The 20,449-nt window shown below is 35.7% G+C and overlaps 1 protein-coding gene across 1 annotated transcript; it reads left to right on the top strand.

Annotated features, from left to right (window-relative positions):
• The first annotated feature begins 277 nt into the window (after positions 1–277).
• LOC129924910 (uncharacterized) lies at positions 278–20,046 on the top strand. Its single transcript, XM_056022281.1, has 4 exons — positions 278–292; positions 8,518–8,660; positions 12,327–13,084; positions 17,521–20,046. Exons 2-4 carry the CDS (start codon positions 8,524–8,526, stop codon positions 17,691–17,693), a joined length of 1,068 nt encoding a protein of 355 aa, XP_055878256.1. The 5' UTR covers positions 278–292; positions 8,518–8,523; the 3' UTR covers positions 17,694–20,046.
• Positions 20,047–20,449: the final 403 nt, after the last annotated feature.

The following is a 20,449-nucleotide window of genomic DNA, read 5'->3' as shown; positions in this document are numbered from 1 at the left end:
GGCAAAACAAAACGTACGCCAGAGAGCGCTGCATTAGGCATTTCACTTGCAACCTGCTGTCTTATAACTTCTGACTTTCAATCACAGAGAATTAAACAGATAGATTCTACCTTGTTACATAACGCCACTTCGTTATGGAGTACAGTCTTGTGTATGACATAAGAGACTACTCAACAATCACAGAGAATTAAACAGATAGATTCTACCTTGTTACATAACGCCATTTCGTTATGGAGTACAGTCTTGTGTATGACATAAGAGACTACTCAACAATCGACATTTTCAACAAAGGGTAACTATATTATTTTCTTAATTAAAACATTTATGAAGTAATTTTATTATTTTTTTTTTTGAGATCTGAAATGCATTATTGCATTCATTATCATTTTAATTGTGCTCAATCTCTTTATTAACATTCACAGTGTCCATCAATAACATGACATGTTTACAGAAAACAATTGGATACATTTCTGGAAGCATTTGTATCGACAACACATCAAGAGACATTCAGGCTCGATTTTTTGGCCTTTGGTGTTAAGAGGGGCAGTTAAACTTTATTTATAACAGTTCAACTACTTTTAACTGAGGCGAGTTGTCTAACTTTCTTAAAGTCAACATTCAATTATGTTGCATATAACAGATGTGATATTTCAGTCCATAAAGGGCTTCATTTATTTTCATTGAAACACTTCAGTAGATAAAAAGTTTAGTACAGTTTACGTAGTCTGCATACGCTGGAGTATTGGTTTTAGGTAAAAGTACCTTTATTAATGTTGAAATAACTGGTGAATATGTCTGATCCTTAAAAGTCACTTGTATTAAATTATTTAGTTTTGTCTAATTACTTTTTGTTTTTAGTAGCAGTAGATATTTGTGTAGCTTATTTCAATGAAATGCCATGCTTAGCGAGTTGCGTGCTCGTCGCGCCCCCAGGTCTTCATTTCATTATGGTTAACTTAGTATCATGGGCGTAGCCGGGGAGAGTTTGGGTTCGAATTTCCCCCCAAATAAAATCCCCCCCCACCGCGAGGAGGGGAATTTTTTGAATGATTTTTTTCTTTGATTTTGCTTATTTTAGGTGAGATTTCAATCTTAAACAATCAATAGCCCACTCCATGGGGTTTAACCTCTCATAATAAACAAAACATAATGCAAACGACCGTCACCAATTTCCATGGGAAATTTTGAGTTTAAAACACCCTCCAAATTTTTCGTACGATAAACCCCCTCTTTAATGTAATACATTCAACAGTCACCTGATTCTATGAGCGTAGCCAACAGGGGTTTTGAATTTTAAAACCCCCTCCGGAAAGTTTTTGAGTTTACCACCCCTACAGTGGGATTTGAAGCTAAAAGCCACCTCTTCAATATAAAATTAAAGCAAACTACAGTTATAAAAATCTATGAGCGTAGTCGAAGGGATTTTTTAATTTAACCCCACTTCCTCCAGAAGGCTTTAAGTTAAACCCCCCCCCCCCCCAATATGGTTTTGAGTTTAAAACACCCTACAGAGAGTTTTGAGTTTAAAACACCCTACAGAGAGTTTTGAGGTTAAAACGCCCTCTTTAATATTATTCTAAATCAGACTACAGTCTCCAAATTCTATGAGCGTAGCAAAGGTAGATTTGAGTCTTTAAAAAAATAAAACCTCCAGAGATTTTTTTTTCTAGTTTAAACACCCCCCCCCCCAATAGATGGCTTAGACTTTAGACGATAAAACTTCCCTTTCCAATATAAAATCTAACGCAAACTAAAGTCACTTAATTCTTTTACGTAGCCAAGAGAGGTTACAATTTTCTAAGAGTCACTGGGCTTCATTAATAAATTGCAGTAAATAATGTCGGAGTCCTTCCCCCCCCCTTCCCAAAAGGCTACGCCCATGCATAGCATGGTTTGGTCTCTTGCTCCAATGGATTAGGACTATCTAGAAGAGATTTACATGTAATTGCTCAAAGCACCCCAAACACGAGTTTCAATCAATGGTATAACTCTATGAAGATTTGAACTCAACACTCTCAGAATGATAGCCAATTGAATGTTATTCTTTAATTCTCAGCCACTCGTCACTAACAGCTGAAAGAAGCAAGAAAGGGGGGGGGGGAGAGCTAAAAAGTCTAGTACTAACTCAAGTGTATCTTTAGCACCAAAAGAGTTATATCGTTTTATTGTTTATTGAAAATATAAACCTTTCCTTGTATCTAGCATTGCAATAGCTCGGCTTAGTACACTTTAATAGAAATCAGGCATAATACAGAGAAAAATTTTTTTTTAAAGTTTATCGAAGGAAAAGAACTTCTCAATTACAACTATATCTCTCAATAATGTAGAGGTTTTTTCCCTTATTCGATATCAGACAATATAACTCATAACCAGTAATTTATTAGCTAATTTTTTTTTATTGATTCATGTCTTGTGCAAAGTTTCAATTTAATCCGAGAATGGGTGTGGAGAAATAACGTGTACAAACTTTTTTACCATATAGAAAGACAGAAAGATAAACAGGCAGACAGATTGAGTTAATATAAGATTCGTACACAAAATGTACATAACAGTTTACAAGTTTCTCATAACTGTGGAGCGTACCTCCCCCCTCGCCCTTTCAAAGAGTGTATGTGTTTTATTTCAAATACAATCTATCTGTTTTATTTACATAGAAGTTATCAATCCATATTTGAGTTTTTAGTATAAATGAGGTTTGATTCAATAGAAAACAAAACACAAATGTTGGTTTCATTCCGTCTTCTAAGTTTGACACTTCAAAATGTTTTCGTAAAAAGCGTATACAACAAGATCGAGTCAAAAAGATTTTTAAGTTACTTAGTCATTTCAATTCATCCTCAACATTATAAACGTAAAGTCTGTACTGCCTCAAATGTTCAGTATCGGCCCGTCCCACCCAATATCTATGTTTAGTATCTGCGAATGCCACCAAATATCTATGTTTATGTTTCGGCCCGTCCCACCCAATATCTATGTTTAGTATCTGCGAATGCCACCAAATATCTATGTTTATGTTTCGGCCCGTCCCACCCAATATCTATGTTTAGTATCTGCGAATGCCACCAAATATCTATGTTTATGTTTCGGCCCGTCCCACCCAATATCTATGTTTAGTATCTGCGAATGCCACCAAATATCTATGTTTATGTTTCGGCCCGTCTCACCCAATATCTATGTTTAGTATCTGCGAATGCCACCAAATATCTATGTTTATGTTTCGGCCCGTCCCACCCAATATCTATGTTTAGTATCTGCGAATGCCACCAAATATCTATGTTTATGTATCGGCCCGTCCCACCCAATATCTATGTTTAGTATCTGCGAATGCCACCAAATATCTATGTTTATGTTTCGGCCCGTGACACCCAATATCTATATTTATGTATCGGCCCGTCCCACCAAATATCTATGATTAGTATCGGCCCGTCTCAAGCGGTTTGTATATACATATGTTAAGGAGATAGTGCGATATTGTTTAAAACCTATATCGACAAACCAGGCAATTTTGCGCTTGCTTTTTGATTAAGCTATTAATCGCCATGAATCAACAGGACATACCTGTTGGTCATTCTGACCGATTGATTTCAGTTAGACAGCAACTAGTCGTAACTAAATTATTTAGTGTTTAGCGTCAATGTTTCGTCAACAATAGCGACAACTTCGTTTAGTTTTGCCACAAAACACTAATAATGTTATAAAGGCAGTTAAAGTTACTAATAATAACAACATACAAAGGAATCTATATACTCTAGATAATACAAATACATCTCTAATAATGTTAGCGTTAATATTAATGATATTAATGATAATTGTTGTAATAAGAATAAACAACGGTCCCACGCTACTTACAGAACTGGGGGACTACGACTTTAGGCAGGGACGACACGACGAAAAAGCAGAAATAAATTTCTGTCCTTATTTCAATACCCCGGTTCTTCTATTTCTTTACGCTTCTTTTTCGAACCTTCATCTTGATCTGTCTCATCATTTTGTGGGGCACCACCCTAGATCGGTTGACCATCCTTCTCCATTTCTCTGTCTTTTGCATTGGACAGAATGTCCCCCAAAGGCAGGCTCATCCATTACTTTATGTTGTCTTTCTTTGCCTACCTCTTCTACTTTTTCCTGATTCTGTTCACACATTGAATGCTTTTGCGAGCTCTGAGGACAGTGTCATATGGCAATAGAATTTAATTTGCATTTTTTTGACAGGTCCTGGAACCAACTGACAACTCCAACAATAGGTTACTCAACAATGAAACTATAGAATACTGTATACCATATTACCTCATAACATCAGTAGATTCTTTACTAATTCATAAGTTCTGAGTGCATTTATAGCTCCCCATGAATATGTTCACATTTATGCGACTTCTAAAAAAACTTTCAATAGTATAGATCTTTTAACATATTTTAATCTTTTAGCGTGCGGAATATGGGACAGTTATTACAAATGGCCAATCAGGTTTACGCTATCTAATGTCATTCAAAGGGGCCCATTCGGCGCCCCCATAGGCACTTTGGGTACAGGCCCTTTCGGGCATATAGCCGAATACCCATATAGCAAGATCGCCCCTGATAAACAATGTTTGCATGGCTTAGTGGAGTTGAACTAGTTCCATGACCTCCATATTTTTAGAGACCCACCATTTGTAAGCCTCCATTCACTTAGGCTCCGTGCTGAGCACGGTCCAGGTATCTAGCAGTCTTCTATAGGGTCTGCTAGTTTCTGTATTGGGCAAGATCTCCGGATGCACCAGTTCTGTCTACACCAAGACTAGTCGTATCTTCGAGTCTTCGTCTGAGAGCACTGCAGTCGTTGAGGATGTGTTCCACTTTCTTGTCTTCCGTGTGACAGTGGCGACATCTGGGGTCGTGGTTCTCTTGGATCCTAGCGAAGTAGGCTTCTATCGCACAATGCCCCGTAGAAAAACATGCCAAAATTACTTGAACATTTCTGTCTAGCTGCCACTACTCGTCATCACTAGGCGTTTGAGAACTTCCCGTCCCGTGCTACAATGGCCCTAGCTATTGAACTACTTGGACTTGATCCATTCACAAATCCTCGCTTTTACACTCTCGTACGTTTGCGGATCCTCTGGTGGGTGTAAAGGCGTTTCTGGATCCGCCAAACTGTCTGTCTTCTCGTTTCTTCAGATTCCACAATGTGAGGGGATCAAATGGTATCACAATGTCTACCTTATGTTCACTTTCTAGGCCCTCAACAGACGTCACTGCTTTTGTCAGTGAGATACGCCACGTCTCTAAGTTCTCGAGAGCTTGTAGGCACGAAAGTGAATCGGTAAAGAGAATCAAATTGGCTGGTGCCGCAGTACATTCCTGAATGCTCTAGAATGCTTCTGATTTCTTCCATTTTGCCTATCCAGTTCGTCGCTTTCAGTTGAGCCGGGTAAATTGACTACCGCTCCTTAGCCCGAAAGTATTCTGCATTGGACTTCTTTCGTGTATCCGTCCGTATAGGCATTGATGGTATCTTTCGGTTATTGGGCTACGGTTTCTTTCGCAGTGCTGGTTAGTAGGTTAGGTGTATATTTCTTGTTTACATGCGTTTTTCGCCCCTACAGTAGCTCGGTTGAACAGCCCTTGGAATAGAGAGAGCAATTCTTTCCTGGGAAAGCCATTGGAAGAGAGAAAGCAGTTCTTTCCTGGGAAAGATGGTTTTGAGTTTAAATTCCTCCTACAGATAGTTTTAAGGTGGAAAACTCTCTCTTCATTATTATTCTAAAGCAAACTACAGTCACCAAAACTCTATGACCGTAGCTAAGGGGGTTTTGAGTTTGTTTTAAAAAAAAACTCCAGAAATTTTTTTGTTTAAACTCCCCCCCTCACCTCCAACAGGATGGTTTTGACTACAAAACTTCGCTTTTTGATAGAAAAATCGAAACAAAACTAAAGTCACCAAATTCCAAAAACGTAGCCAAGAGAGGTTACCAATTTCTACCAATCGCCGGGCTCCATTAATGAAGTGCCGGAAATAGCGTGGAAGTCATCTGCCGAAATGAAAAAAAAAAGACTTAATGTGGCTCAACAAAGATGGCTAGAACGGATTTTAGGAGTCAGTAATAGAGATTGGGATAGTGATTGTAATAGTGTTTGTCGGCGGGGCTAAGCCCCAAACCCAGCTAGAGGAGCTATTAGCGCTCCTCCAGAACCTCTTTCTGGCAAGGGCGGCGTGTCTGCATTTTTTTAATAACTACAGGTAGAAACTATTCTTCCGAAAGATTAAAGAATCAGAATGTAATAAAGATTAATCATGTACACACAAACAGTATGAAACATATATATATATATATATATATATATATATATATATATATATATATATATATATATATATATATATATATATATATATATATATGCCGTGGGGGAAGAGAAAATAAAATCCCCCCAAAAACCTGGCTACGCCCATGCTCTGCATAGTAGCCTTTTTTTCGAGTGAGGTGCCCTAAGCATAATTGGATACCCACACACACACACACACACTACCGGCAAGACAGCAGGTTTTATGTTTGAAACAATATCTCCCCCTCTCTTCGAGGGAACTTTATTTCTGGAGGGGGGGGTGAGCACCGAAACCTCCCACCCCATCTATGCACATAAGTTTTACATTATATTATTGATTATACAATGGCATATATTTCCCTCACATTTCGTGTCTTTTTATTTATAACGCACAAATATATTTTTATTGCTATTAATAACATATTATTTGTTTTATAGGTCTTGAAAACAACGCCCTTTTCGTCGTATTTTTTTTCTTCTCATACCTATATGCATATAAACCTGGCACGCAAATAAGTTCTAATACTGGGATTGGCACCATCACTGAAAAAGGACACTTACACTGATATCAGAATGCCTACATTGTCATTGGGATGCCTAAACTGGCATCCTTTAACGAATAAAACAATAGACGTAATCTAAAAATATGAAGTGAATCGAAACAAATAAAAATGGTGATTAAAACAATACTCTCCACACAACAAAGCAGTCCTACCCAAAGTTAAAAATGAGGTAGTGCGCATACACAAAAAATGTGTACTTGAAGGAGTAAAGACCACTACTCGCCTATTCTGAGCAAAAAGCTTAATGAAGTTACGTGATGATGCAATGGATGTAACTGACGTAGGGATAGAATCATTGAAGATAGCAATAGGTTAACATATTTTGAACAGGTGAGCCCATCTTTATTTTTAATTAATTAATATGACATCTTAAACATCAGAAACATGTAAAACATTTTACTAAAACATTTTTTTACAACGCCAAAGAATCTTAGAAATTTTATTACTTTGGACAATCAAAAAAAAATTTAAGTCTTGAATATTCCTTGCAAACAGCGGATCCGATGGGCGGCCTCTGAGTTTTTGTTATAACACAAACTCTCTTCCTAATCTTGTTTTATTAATTTACTTATTTTATTTTCATTTAATTGTTTTTATTTATTTTAGAAAAACAGAATATTATTACATATGTAATGACTTAAATTCAGTCAATTCAATAGTTTCCCTAGCTGTAATAAAATTGTCGTATAACCTTATGTTCTAATTCTCTACATTATTTTATTTCATTACAATTTTAGTTTGCTTGCAACGTAAAGCAATAAGTTTGAAAATCCTATAATGAAGTATAACTGTTCCTAATTTCAAGCGTCTATCTTTCAAAGTTACAGAGTTATGACGAATTACTAAAATGAATTCATTTTTCGGTCACAGTTTTTCGGACATTTTCTATAGTCCAATTGTATACATTTAAAAATGCCATCACTTCTCTTGGTATGGTTGTAATCTACTATATCAAGCTCTACACAATTAGATAATTTGTTAATTATATTAATAAAACAAGATTACAAAGCGAGTTTGTGTGGGGTTTCAGAGAGGAGAGAGAGAAAGAAATACAGAGAGATAATGAAAGAGAGAGAGAGAGACGTAACAGATACAACGACTTAGATTATAAAATTAAATGGGATTGTTTAATTAATTAATATATCTTTTATATAGCGCTACTTTCATGCTTATATCTTGCTCAGATCGCTATGGTCTAATCTCATTTGTGGACCAGTTCTTTTAGGCGCTCAGTAAACAGAACTCGAGTCGGGTGTGGAACCTCGGGCCTCCTTCATAGTAGCCAAGTCAAGCTAAGTTCAAGCGTACTTAGCCTCTCGACCACGCCTCCCACTATAATGGGGACCGTCTTATTTTGTTAATCAAAAAAAATAACTTGTGGAGGGTAGGTACTGGCTTTAATAAATCAATCAACGGACGTGGTTGGGGTGTAATGCTAGAAAAATATACTGAGATCTTCTTTTGGTATTGATGTATTTTTTTAACATCTTTTTAAACCTCACTTCTCTAACAAAACAGAATAAGTAAGAGGCGCATTTTTTGTTAAGTAATTGCTAATAATTATTGTATATATATTGTTATTATTATTATTACTATATTATTATATGTGTTTGTGTGTGTGTGTGTGTGTGCCTTTGTTTCTCCTCAGGACAAAATGAACCCTTTCAAGATGATTCTGCCATTTATCCTTGGAATTACGATTGCTTCATCAAATGAATTAGCAGCTGTTTTAGAAGTGACCCAGGGCTCACAACCGACCGTGTATGTCCTAGAGGAGAACATAGTCGTTCTGTAAGTGTTAACATTAATCTTATCTTATCTTATATGATACAGACGTTACTTCAAAAATCTTATCTTCATCTTTTATGATACAGATGTTACTTCAAAAAAAAAGATGATTACGTCCTACGCGTCATGCATACAAAAAATACAAATACGATTAGAATAGAAAGACTCTTATGTCTACGTTATTGTGTAAAGCCTACACTTTGTAACAAACTAAAATGGCGCATTTTTCCCCAAGAGACTTAAAAACATTGCGTTAGTATTGTAAAGAAGCGTTTCCCTTCGAGCACCTCTGTTATACCGAACATATTTAAGCTCACTAAAAAGCCTTTGGCAGAAGTTAGAGCCACATACGGAATACGTGCCCTGCCGAGCGTGACTATCGGACTATAAATTGTTCATACCATTCCGCAAGAATATCGTCGTTTGTAGTGCGGTCTTGCCACCGTATGTCCATGATGTGCAAATATCTTTGGTGAAGGCGTTAAAGAAGTCTTAGTTGCTTTCTATAAAATACTCATGTCTAAGATCCACAAAGAGGGTCCGGAAAAAAACACTGCTTGATTTTTATAGACAGGCGGAGCTTGGAGGCGTCCAAAAAAAGCACGACTATCTCTGATCACATATCAACCTCCCTTTAAAGCAATGCGTCATTTGATACTTTGCATTCCAGATATGTGAAGTTGTCTACCATGATAAGGGATGTCTATGCGCGATGATCTTTGGGCTGGGTAGAAAAAAGAAAAGAGGTGGCAGCGTAATGAAAAACTCGTTGACCGCGAGCTTGATATCATCACCTTAGGCCACTGCAACCTATAAGGCCGCAGTGAGCCCCAAACTTTCATAAGCCCCGCGCTAATTCTAGGTGTAAATTATTAAATTAAACCATTATAACTTATAATAGGGTTCCTGTGGTCTCCTTGTTTTCAAGGAGCTCCTGGAAATTGCAAAATATACGAACAAGTCCTGGCAATCTCCTGAAATTATTAAAATCTCCTGAAAACTCATTAAAATTTCCTTATAATAAACAAAACTGTCATTTTTTTGGTGTCAATCAATATGGTAAACGCCAATCCTACGCCCGATTAAAAAAAATGGCATTGTCAGCTTTCATTTAATAAAATACGAAATCTTAATTTTCAATTATTATCCTTATCTCTACCTTGAGTGGACCGTGCGCAATCCATTTCACATAGGGTCCCGCAAACGTTAGGGCCGGCCCTGGATATCATGTTCAGTGTGTGCAAGTAAGGTTTAGAGAAGCTGTGTTATGACCATTTCCTATGTTTTGGTATTGGGACAGTAGACTTTGAACCTTGAAAAAATTTCAAATAATTCACCAGCAAAATAATAACAAAGTAAACGCTACCTACGGGTCTATGAAATTAAAATGTAAACAATTTATAAAGCCTTTAAAACATAGTAACTAATTATACATCAACAAATTATATTTCATTATTTTTCTTTGGTAGTTTCATAACCGGTCAATCCACAATAAGATGATGCGCCAATGTCTAAGTAGGCCAATAGATTCATTAAAACTTCTTGTTTGCGAAGAAATGTCTTAGTGTACTGCTGTGATCCTTGTGACGTAAGCGGTGTCGAGTTTTTTTTTCCTTTGATGTTAGATAGAAAACTTTCATTCATAAAACAATTTGGGCACTTCTCTTACGCCGACCAGCTTGCTTTTGTCATATGCTAGTTCCTCATACGGGAAACGTGCCCTGCATAGCCTGACTGTATGACTGACTATAAGAAGCTCATACCTGCTTTAGCCATCCATCCCTCCCTGTGGCGCTTCAGCCCATGAAAGAATATGGCCAGCTTCAACACATCCCTCCATTCCAATCTCTCCTGGGCTTTCAGTCTACACGCCCTAACCCCGAGCTTTTTACTGAGGTTTACAGTTAAATTAAGAGAGGCTTCAGCGTACGCAAACTTCTTGACCGCGAGCTAGAATCAGTGTAAGCAAGTAAGGCGTAGATAAACTGTGTTATGATCATTTCCTTTTGTTTTGGTATGGGACAGTAGACTTCGAAGCTTGAACAGATGGTAATAATTCACCAGCAAAATAACAACAAAGTAAAAGCTACCTACACGTCTCTACGCAATATGAAGAACTTAAAACACAATAACTAATCATACATCGGCAAATTTAATTTCATTACCTCTCTTACTTAGTGTAATAAGATGTTGCGCAAATGTTTAAATAGGTCTATTGATTCATTAAAAGTTGTTCTTGTTTTCAAAGAAATGTTTTAGTGTACTGTTGTAAGCCCAGTGAAGTAAGCGGTGTTTTTCCCGTTTCACGTCATGGAAACTTTCATTCATTAAATATTCTAGCTAAAATTAATTTATCAATAATGAAAAAGTTTCAAACCGATATAACGGTCGACCTCAAGTTTACCCCATGTGGCCAATGAGTTGAGAATTTTTTTTTCTTCATTTATATACCGCTTATTTGAAATTTTAAAGGAAATCGTTAGAACGTTTTCAAAAAAAAGTTATATATATATACATTTACCTTGACCTTTACCTATCCCTTAGTCTGTTGGATCGTTGGGGCACCAAGCAAGATTTGTCAATTGTCTTTCTCCATTCCTCCCTGTCTTTTGCCTTGTTTAAAACCTCTTTCAATGATAAGCCTATCCATTCTTTTATGTCGTCCTCCCATCGCTTTCTCTGTCTTCCTCTTCTTCTTTTTCCTGGTACTGTTCCATGAAGGAAGGTCTTTGCGAGCCCCATAGATCTTGTAATATGGCCATAGATTTTAAGCTTTAGTTTTTTTTTACAATAGTTTAATTCTTGGGGTCCGATCGCTGCAGTAACCCTGAATCAAATCCAATGATTCCCAAAGTGGTCTATATAGACCTCCAGGGGTCTACAAAGACTACCAAGGGGTCTACAAAAGTGACAAAAAAATTGGGGGTCTATGAGATGTACATGGGGGTCTACGAGTAATGGATTTCATGAAGCAGGTAATGAATTTAATTTGCATATCCCATTAATGTAATTATTTCTTACACTAATATAGGAATTGTATTGTAGTTAAACCTTTATATATTTTATCCTGCTATTCAAATGAAAAATTCTTATTCAATTCTTATTTAAATAGCTTAATTTTGCCTACATGTAACTAATGTTAAACAAAAAGAAATGTAGATTGTACAGCGTTGATTATTTAAAATTGGGATTTATTCCTTCCTTGTCAAACAACTGGTTGCCTTAGTGCCTTTTTATGACAGAAGTTTGAATTCAGTTTCCTTCTGCTAGGTAGGTTGCAAGGCCAGGTCAAGGAGTCCCTCCTGCCCAAAGCTTACTGATTACGCTTTTGGCGTCGGGGCTTCGCCCCGAACTCCATGGATAAATAATGAGCTGTAGATGTCAGGAGAATACGTTTCTGCAGGGAAAACGCTTTTGTCGTCGGGGCTTCGCCCCGAACCCAACAATAGAACCTTATAGCGCTGCCCCAGTTTTGTTTTTCGCCGAAGGTTGAGAAATGCTGCTTTTTTTATTCTCATATATATATATATATATATATATATATAAATGTGTGTGTGTGTGTGTTGTACGCATGTTTATGCATAGGGTTAGGGTTTAGTGGGCGTTAGGGTTAGGGATTGGAAATATATATATATATATATATATATATATATAATTATTTTTTTTTAGATTTCACACCTGTTTATGTTCATTGAACAGTCTTCAATGTAGAATATCAAAGAATATGACAAATGTTGAGGAGAAGAGTCTGGAACTTGGCAAATCATTTGACTACGAAAGTGAATACTTTTGTCATTATAACATGGAAGTGGGACTCTCGTGTGACAGGCTTAAAACTTCTTTTCAATCTGTGCAGTGTTCATCTTCAAAGAGGAGTGCCTGTACTGTAGAAGTCCTCGTTGCTTTTGGGAATTCGTGCCCTCAAAGATTCGTGACCTTGATCTCTTCTGCACCGTTAAACTTTCAAATTGTAGGTTCCACTGATAATCTAAGAAATTTGTTCCAATGCGTAGCAAGTTTCAGCAGTGAAACATCAATTATGTCTAGTACCACTAGTTCTTTACTGACCTATACGTCTACTACAACCAAGGAAGCTCCAGACAACAATATCGTTGTCGCAATGTATGTGTGTGGATCTCTCCTTGTGACTGTTCAGTTGGTCTGCATTGTGGTCGTCATTATTGTTTGGAGAAAACAGAAGACCATCGTAACCAGTCGTAGCCCAGAATCGATAGTACGTTATGAGGTGCGCGTTCTGGAAAACAGACAACTGAAAAAACCTGAAGAAAGAAATTCAAGCGGAAATGCAGACAGCATTAGACAATATGCCTCCATGAATGGCCAGTCAGAAGAATACGTTGAGTTGGGTGACTATAATTTTCCTCTTCAAGAAAGTCACCAGAACACAGAAGTTCAAGCTCATCATGGTAAGTTTAAAAATTTCATTGATTTAATGCTATATATGTTAAAGAAAATTGGGGGGGGGGGGGTAGGGAACGAAACATCCACCAGAGATTCTAAAGAAACACATAAAGCATTGTCTTCTAGTCTGAAGATTGAGGATGGACGCACTTTTTCTAGTATGCACAAAGACCTCATTGCGACCAGCATACATTTTGATACATTTGATTCGAAAACCAGTGGCGTGTACCCCAACCTACATTGAGTATGACAAAAACCAGTGGCGTGTACCCCAACCTACATTGAGTATGACAAAAACAAATTTAGTCATCATGAATGCATTCGTACAGTTTTAAACAGGAAAAAAATGATTAAGTGTAATTGTATCAATTAGTTTGGATCAGTCATGTAAATAAATTTGTATTAGATCTATAATAACATTAATAATTCTGTGCGATTAGAAATATTTTTACAAAGCTTATATCAAGTCACTCTGTCTGATAAAATGTTTGTAGGCCTACTCATTATTTCTCTCACACCCGATCTCGGATCAAGTTGAAATTTCGCAGCACAATTTTTTCTTTTACTTGACTAATGGGGATTAATTATATTGTTTGGTATCTCGAACAAGGGAATGACATTTTACTTCACTGAAGTGGCCATAAATACCTCAATAGCAGAGTGGTTATCATGTTGGCCCGTGGAGACGAGATTCACAAGTTCGAATTTCTGCTCCTTTTTTGTAAATGCTTTTAAAAATCCACCGAGATATCCCTTTCTTTCTCTCCCTCCTCCCCATTTTCCCTACTGGTCCAGATAAGTGATAGGATCATAGGGTTTTGAGAAATCTACACGCAAGAAATAGCGCTAAACAAAAACAATTAGCAAAAATATTAATAATCGTAAAGATTTATTGTTTATCTAAATCTATTACCTATTACAAATATAAGTACACTTCCCATAAGCTGCAAGTTTCATTTTTTTTTTACAAAGCTTATATCAGCTTACTCAATCTTTCTTCTGTCTGTGTGTTTGTGTGTCCAAAAGTTTCACGTTATTTCTCCAGCACCCAGTCTCGGATCAAGTTGCAATTTTGCACAATTATTTCTTGTACCTGACAACACAAGAATAAAAAGAAAATAACCAATTAGTTAATTACTATTGGTAATTATATTTTTTGGTATCTCGTACGAGGGAAAGAAATTGTCCTTCACTGAAGTGGTAGTATAAACTGAGTTAGTCCCCATTATATGTTGGCTCTCTAAACTGTTATAAACAATATATAACTATACAATCTTCAAGTCATAAGTACCTTAATAGCCGAGTGGTTATCACGTCGGCCCGAGGAGACGAGATTAACGAGTTCGAATTAAGATCGTTCCTACCCCCCCCCCTCCCTTTTTAGTTTTTTTGTAAACGCTTTAAAAACTCCACTCATCCATTGGATGACAAAAGTGATCATCGTAGATTACAATTGGCGAACTACATAGAAATAGCTAACAAGTAATGGCGAGGTTAGAAATCTTTGATGATAACAAGAAAAACATTTTTAAAAAATAACATTTTTTAAAAGACTGTACCTCTCATATTCAACTTAAAATATTATTTTTTTTAGCTCAAATGATGTATCGAACTCTTGATTTTGACACTTTCGGTTAATTGTACGACCGATGCTACCCATTATGCCACCGGGTATTGTATAAACGAGTTTTTATTTAATGATAATTCCATTATATAGACATCGTGAACACGATTTGATTTAGAATTCTTAAGAACCAGTCTAGATCTAGATGTACTTTTATATCTAAACTCATCTAAAGTAGCAAGCTTATAGAATTCCCTTAGTAAAACTTTATTCAGGGCTTGTGGATCTAGGCAAATCCTAATTTTTTCATTAGCTTTTTCCACAATTGCCATCTGACTCACCCACTCTGTAGGCTCTATCACTGGTTCTATGATTCCTCTCTGCACTAGGGTCTTTAACTCCTCCTTAACTCTTTCTTGTAAAGCAATAGGGATCTTTCTACAAGGCAGAACTATGGGCTTAATTCTGCTATCAATCTTTAAAGACACTTCTCCTAAGTCACCCAAATCACCAGTAAACTTTGGACTACAGTCTTCTTCTTGGTTATTCACTACTGATGCTATGAACCTATCTTTATTAACTTTGATTAACTTCATTCCTCTTAAAGTTTAATGACCTAGAAGGCATGCTAGATTATTTGGAACAACTATATATTCTACCTCAAATGTTTCGTTAGTTTTCTCATTTCTCTTTGTTAGATTGGCTTTCCCTATGGGTCTCATTTCAGTCTTATTCCACATTAGTAATCTTTGCGTTTCCTTTTCTATCTGATTCTTAATGACGTATCTCTCCTGTATGGTATTTACATCAGCTCCTCTGTCCATTTGAAACCTTACACGGTGACCATTTACTGTCTTAACTGTTGTCATATTTTTCGTTTTGCGGTTCTCTAAAAACATCACCCATTCATTTTTTACCATCATGACATCATCTCTTGTGTCCGACTGCAGCTGTCTTTCATCGTTAGACATATCATCTGACACCTGCTGAATTTTCTTTTTGCACATAACAGCAAAATATTGTCTCCCCTTGCAAACAATGCACATTTTACCCCATGCAGGGCACTTTTCCTTTATGTATTCGTGACTCCTTCCACAATACAAGCATTTACCTTTCTGATTGTTTGTTCTTGAGAGTGTTGATACTTTCTCAATGATTGGAGGGTCGGCTTGTATTTGTCTCAACTGTTTGTTGGCGGTCTCGTATGCTCTGCAAATGTCTCTGCACCTTTCCAATGTGAGATTACTATCTTGTAACAATTTCATTTTGAGGCATTCATGTCTAACACCAAGAACTACTCTGTCTCTAATCAAGCTATCTTCCAGGCGTTCAAAACAACACGTTTTTGCTAGTCTTTTCAGATTTGTTATGTACTTTTCAATGTCCTCGCCATCTTGCTGTTCACGAATATTTAAAACATAGCGCTCATAAGCTTTATTCGTTTTTCCAATGCAAAAACTTTCAAATTTGTTCACTATTTCTTCCATATTTCTTTCTTTCTAGCTGCCATTGCACGGCGTAGCCCTGTGATTGTTGCCTCTTTATTATGGCAAACAATAATTTTTTATATAATGATTAATGATTACCTCTGATCATTAATACACAGCTGCCACCATGTTAATTAAGATCTAGGTTCACAGTCAGCAATAAACAAACAACAACCATTAGTGTCATGGCGGAGAATGATACTTTATTATATTGAACGCGTGCATCTTTGCGCACCATATCAACAATGACGATGGAGATATTAATTTTTATTTGCGAGGGGAAAGTCTTGTTAAGTCATTTGTACACAACTGTATCTTAAAGTAGGTCAAGAATTTTGTTTTGTCGTGTTGCCAATTTATCTAATTTTTTAAGAAGAATAAATCTTTTTTAGTTTCTTTTTATTACATGTAACATGTTATTAATTTTGAATGTATGGATAAGGTTAATAATTATTATTTTAAAAAATATAAGTGTACGCTAAATGAATATATGTTTGAATCCTGGTGAAGACTCTAGATAGACCACTTTGGGGGCCGATTTTGAGTTTGTGTTTCCACACAAACTGTCTTTGTAACCTTGTTTTTTTTTAGCTGATAAAGGCCTCGTGGCCCAAACGTCCTTTGTTTAACTTGATCCGGCAGGGTTACATATATAAAATAAATCATAATTATAAAAACAAGACAATATGCTAGTTATGTTACTGGTAGTACAAATTATCATGTTGTATTATGGTGTAATCTTAGTACATCTTGACAGGGTGTCTACTAAGACATTTATCTTGCCTGGTATGGTTTTAACTGTAAACAGGTAGTCTGTTAACATTAAACTCCATCTTGTTAATCTGCTATTAGCCAGTTTTCTAGTATTTAGAAATTGGAGAGAAAAATGGTCTGTAAGTAGGTTGAATGATTTGCCTAACAGATACTTGGTAAAGCAGTTTATGGGCCAAACTATCGCTCAATACTCTCTTTCAATTGTAGAGTATCTGGTTTCTGCTGGTAACAATTTCCTGCTAATATAGAACACGGGATGTAGTGTTCCATCGTGCTCTTGCATTAAACAGGCTCTGATTGCTTCTGAGGACGCGTCTGTCGCAAGGTGGAATGTTTTCTTTTTGTCTGTGCACGTTATTTCTCCCACACCCATTCTAGGATCACGTTAAAACTTTACATAATTTTTTATTGTATTTGACAAAACATGTATTTATTAAAAAATTACTCAATTTTTGAAAATAAATTATTTTGTTTGATATTGACATAGGCAAAAACGTCTACATTATTGAGAGATATAGTTGAATTTTGTTTTAATTGAAGCATTTTTTTTTGCTTGTTTTATAAATATTGCTTATTAAAAATAAATTTAAAATGTTTTATTTTACTTCTTCATTAGAGAACGTAGACGAGATGAATACCACCTCAAGGGGAAACAATGAAATCGCCACTAATGTTACTGGTACTGAAACCGTTCAGAATAATGGGAACCAAAATAACAGCAATGACATTGACATTTCCAGCAAAACTCTTGTAAAGGCTTTAGCGGAATTAGATACGTCTATGTTATAACCCACACGAGACACCAGCGAAATGTTTGTTCAATTGCTGAAGTACTTTTTAGTCTGTTAATAGAGATCTACTTCATACAAGTGCCTCCCTTCCGCTGTTATTGTTAAGTGACTTTCATGTGTTGCTGCCCACAAGGTCCAGGCTTGCATATGAGTTCTCATCCAATTGGCGAAAATTCTTCAGCAGTTGTATATTTTTTCCAGCGCTGTGTCTGTCTGTACTTTTGATTTTGATTTCTTTTCCTCTACAGTGTCTTCCTCGGGCAGCTCTTGGTTGTCTGATGTGACGGGATCTTCCTGTTAGCATTCATGCTCATCCATATTCGCTTTATGAGAACGTCTTCCTTTCAAATTCATGAGACCCATCGTAGACATTAGCGACGTGTGGTCGAACACAAAGACCTTAACCACATCTACTATTCTTTGCACAGGCATGGCTGCTGATAGGAAACTCAAATTTGATTTCGACACCCTTCGTAGCCCCTTATTGACGAATGTTTTTTTATATTGTGATTTTCCAACAAAATCTTATTTGAACCCGTCCAATATTAAAAGCATTTAACATGCCATGGATTATCTCCGCAACCTTGAGTTTTCGATTCAGTGTAATGAGTGCACAGGTTCATGCAACAGAGAAGCCCCCTAGGACCAAGAGTTCTTAGAGGGTAAAGAACACTTCTGCAAAGATGGAATCCCTTGAATTTTAATAACAGTAACTTGACTTTTCACCAGAGGAGGTATTACTCTATACTGACTAACACCTTGGAAAAGGTTCTATCAGCAACCGTGAAGAAGAAGATAGTAGCAAAGTTTCCAGCATAATTTCACACAAAAGGGGTTTCAAGAATCGACGTCTTTCAAAAAAAAAATCCGAATTAAAATTATAACAAAACCGATTAGGCGCAACCAGCAATTTCATCTTTCAGTTGTTCAAAATGAAGGATAACAATTCAAAAAGTAAACAGCAGCTACCATATAAAAAACGCATTTCTCAATACACATGTTGACAGCTGAATAACTGATTCCCAAAAAGCTTTAGAGTAAACACAAGGCTAGTTAACAAACAGGATTAAAAAATCAATATCTTGCATGAAATTTGTTTGGTCAGGCTTGATTAGTAATTGTTCTTTGTTTGTACACTTTGGTAGAGGTGTTTCTTTGTCTCACATTGATTTGTAGTTGGGGGCTTAGAATGTTACTGTGAACATGTACATCATCACACTGGTCAACTTTTTCCTGATTTTAAAGTTGTTTTCTTTGGCTGATGCTTTTTGCATTCTTTATGCAATAGATATCTTGGCCCACAGAATGTTAACACTTTCCCAGTGTTCATCAGTTCACAGTGTTTAGGAGCTCCTTTAAATGAATCCAATACAATGTATTAGTAATGACATGGACGGTACTTTTTTTTTCTCTAAATATTGGAAAGTTAAATTAATGGAACTTGCGTTCTGATAGGCATAATGTTCATAGAATGCAGGTTTATTAAGAAGGGTTGGTATTAGATCAGGTCTTTTTTGTCAGGGACCTTTTGAAGTTTAAAATCCAGAAACCCAACAGGACTTAATTGGATGCTTAGTTTTGTATGTATCATTATAATGTGCTATTGATTGGCTTTTAAAAGCTGAAAGAAATATATAAGTTTAACAATACTTTTATTCTTATTAGACTTACTTAGTCCTATAAGACTCATTGGTTGAGGAAAAATTTTAAATTGGGAAAATTGTTATGCTAGTCATGTATCTTCATATAAGTGGACTGTGCCTTATAAATTGAAAGCATATAAATATGATCATTTGGTAATGTACATATTTTTTAACCATCACATTGCATTTAGATTAAACCAAAATTGATTTTCTCAACTTCTTTGCTAACCTTGATTTTTCAATATCTCAAGATATAATTTAGAGTGAATTCAAAATCTAATGACTACATTAATTATGTTTCTTTTCTTATTTTACATTTCAAGTTTTCATCATTACTGTATGGTCTTTATCTATGTGATGTCTCAAAATTTCATAACTTGTGTAGGTCTTTATTGATTACGTATCTTAACATTAAATTACGTGTGTAAGTATTCATTCATCTCAAGATTTCATTACTTATTCATGTTTTCATTTATTTGATATCTTAAGATTTTATTACTTGTGTATGTATTCATTCATTATTTGAGATCTTAAGAACTCATTACTTGTGTACATATTCATTCATTTGACATCTTAAAATTTCATTACTTATGTATGTATTTATTCATTTGACATCTTAAGATTCATTTCTTATTCATGTATTCATTCATTTGACATCTTAATGTTTCATTACTTGTGTATATATATTCATTCATTTGACATCTTAAGATTTCATTACTTATTCATGTATTCATTCATTTGACATCTTAAGATTTCATTTCTTGTGTATGTATTCATTCATTTGACATCTTAAGATTTCATTACTTATTCATGTATTCATTCATTTGACATCTTAAGATTTCATTTCTTGTGTATGTATTCATTCATTTGACATCTTAAGATTTCTATAATTATTCATGTATTCATTCATTTGACATCTTAAGATTTCATTTCTTGTGTATGTATTCATTCATTTGACATCTTAAGATTTCTATAATTATTCATATATAAATTCATTTGACATCTTAAGATTTCATTGCTTGTGTATATTAGAATGATTTGACATCTTAAGATTTTATTACTTATGTATGTATTGTATTCATTCATTTGACATTTTAGGATTGATGATATA

The sequence above is a fragment of the Biomphalaria glabrata genome, chromosome 3 (assembly GCF_947242115.1).
Source record: "Biomphalaria glabrata chromosome 3, xgBioGlab47.1, whole genome shotgun sequence".
Classification (NCBI taxonomy): Eukaryota; Metazoa; Mollusca; class Gastropoda; family Planorbidae; genus Biomphalaria; species Biomphalaria glabrata.
The sequence above is the reverse complement of the archived record's forward strand: the minus strand, read 5'-3'. Positions and strand labels throughout refer to the sequence as shown.

Bases quoted from the DNA above. Each gene is read 5' to 3' on its own strand.
- LOC129924910 (XM_056022281.1), top strand. From the start codon at position 8,524: ATGAACCCTTTCAAGATGATTCTGCCATTTATCCTTGGAATTACGATT. The intron at 8,661-12,326 runs GTAAGTGTTAAC...ATTTTTTTTTAG, and splicing joins GAGGAGAACATAGTCGTTCT to ATTTCACACCTGTTTATGTT. The intron at 13,085-17,520 runs GTAAGTTTAAAA...CTTCTTCATTAG, and splicing joins AGAAGTTCAAGCTCATCATG to AGAACGTAGACGAGATGAAT.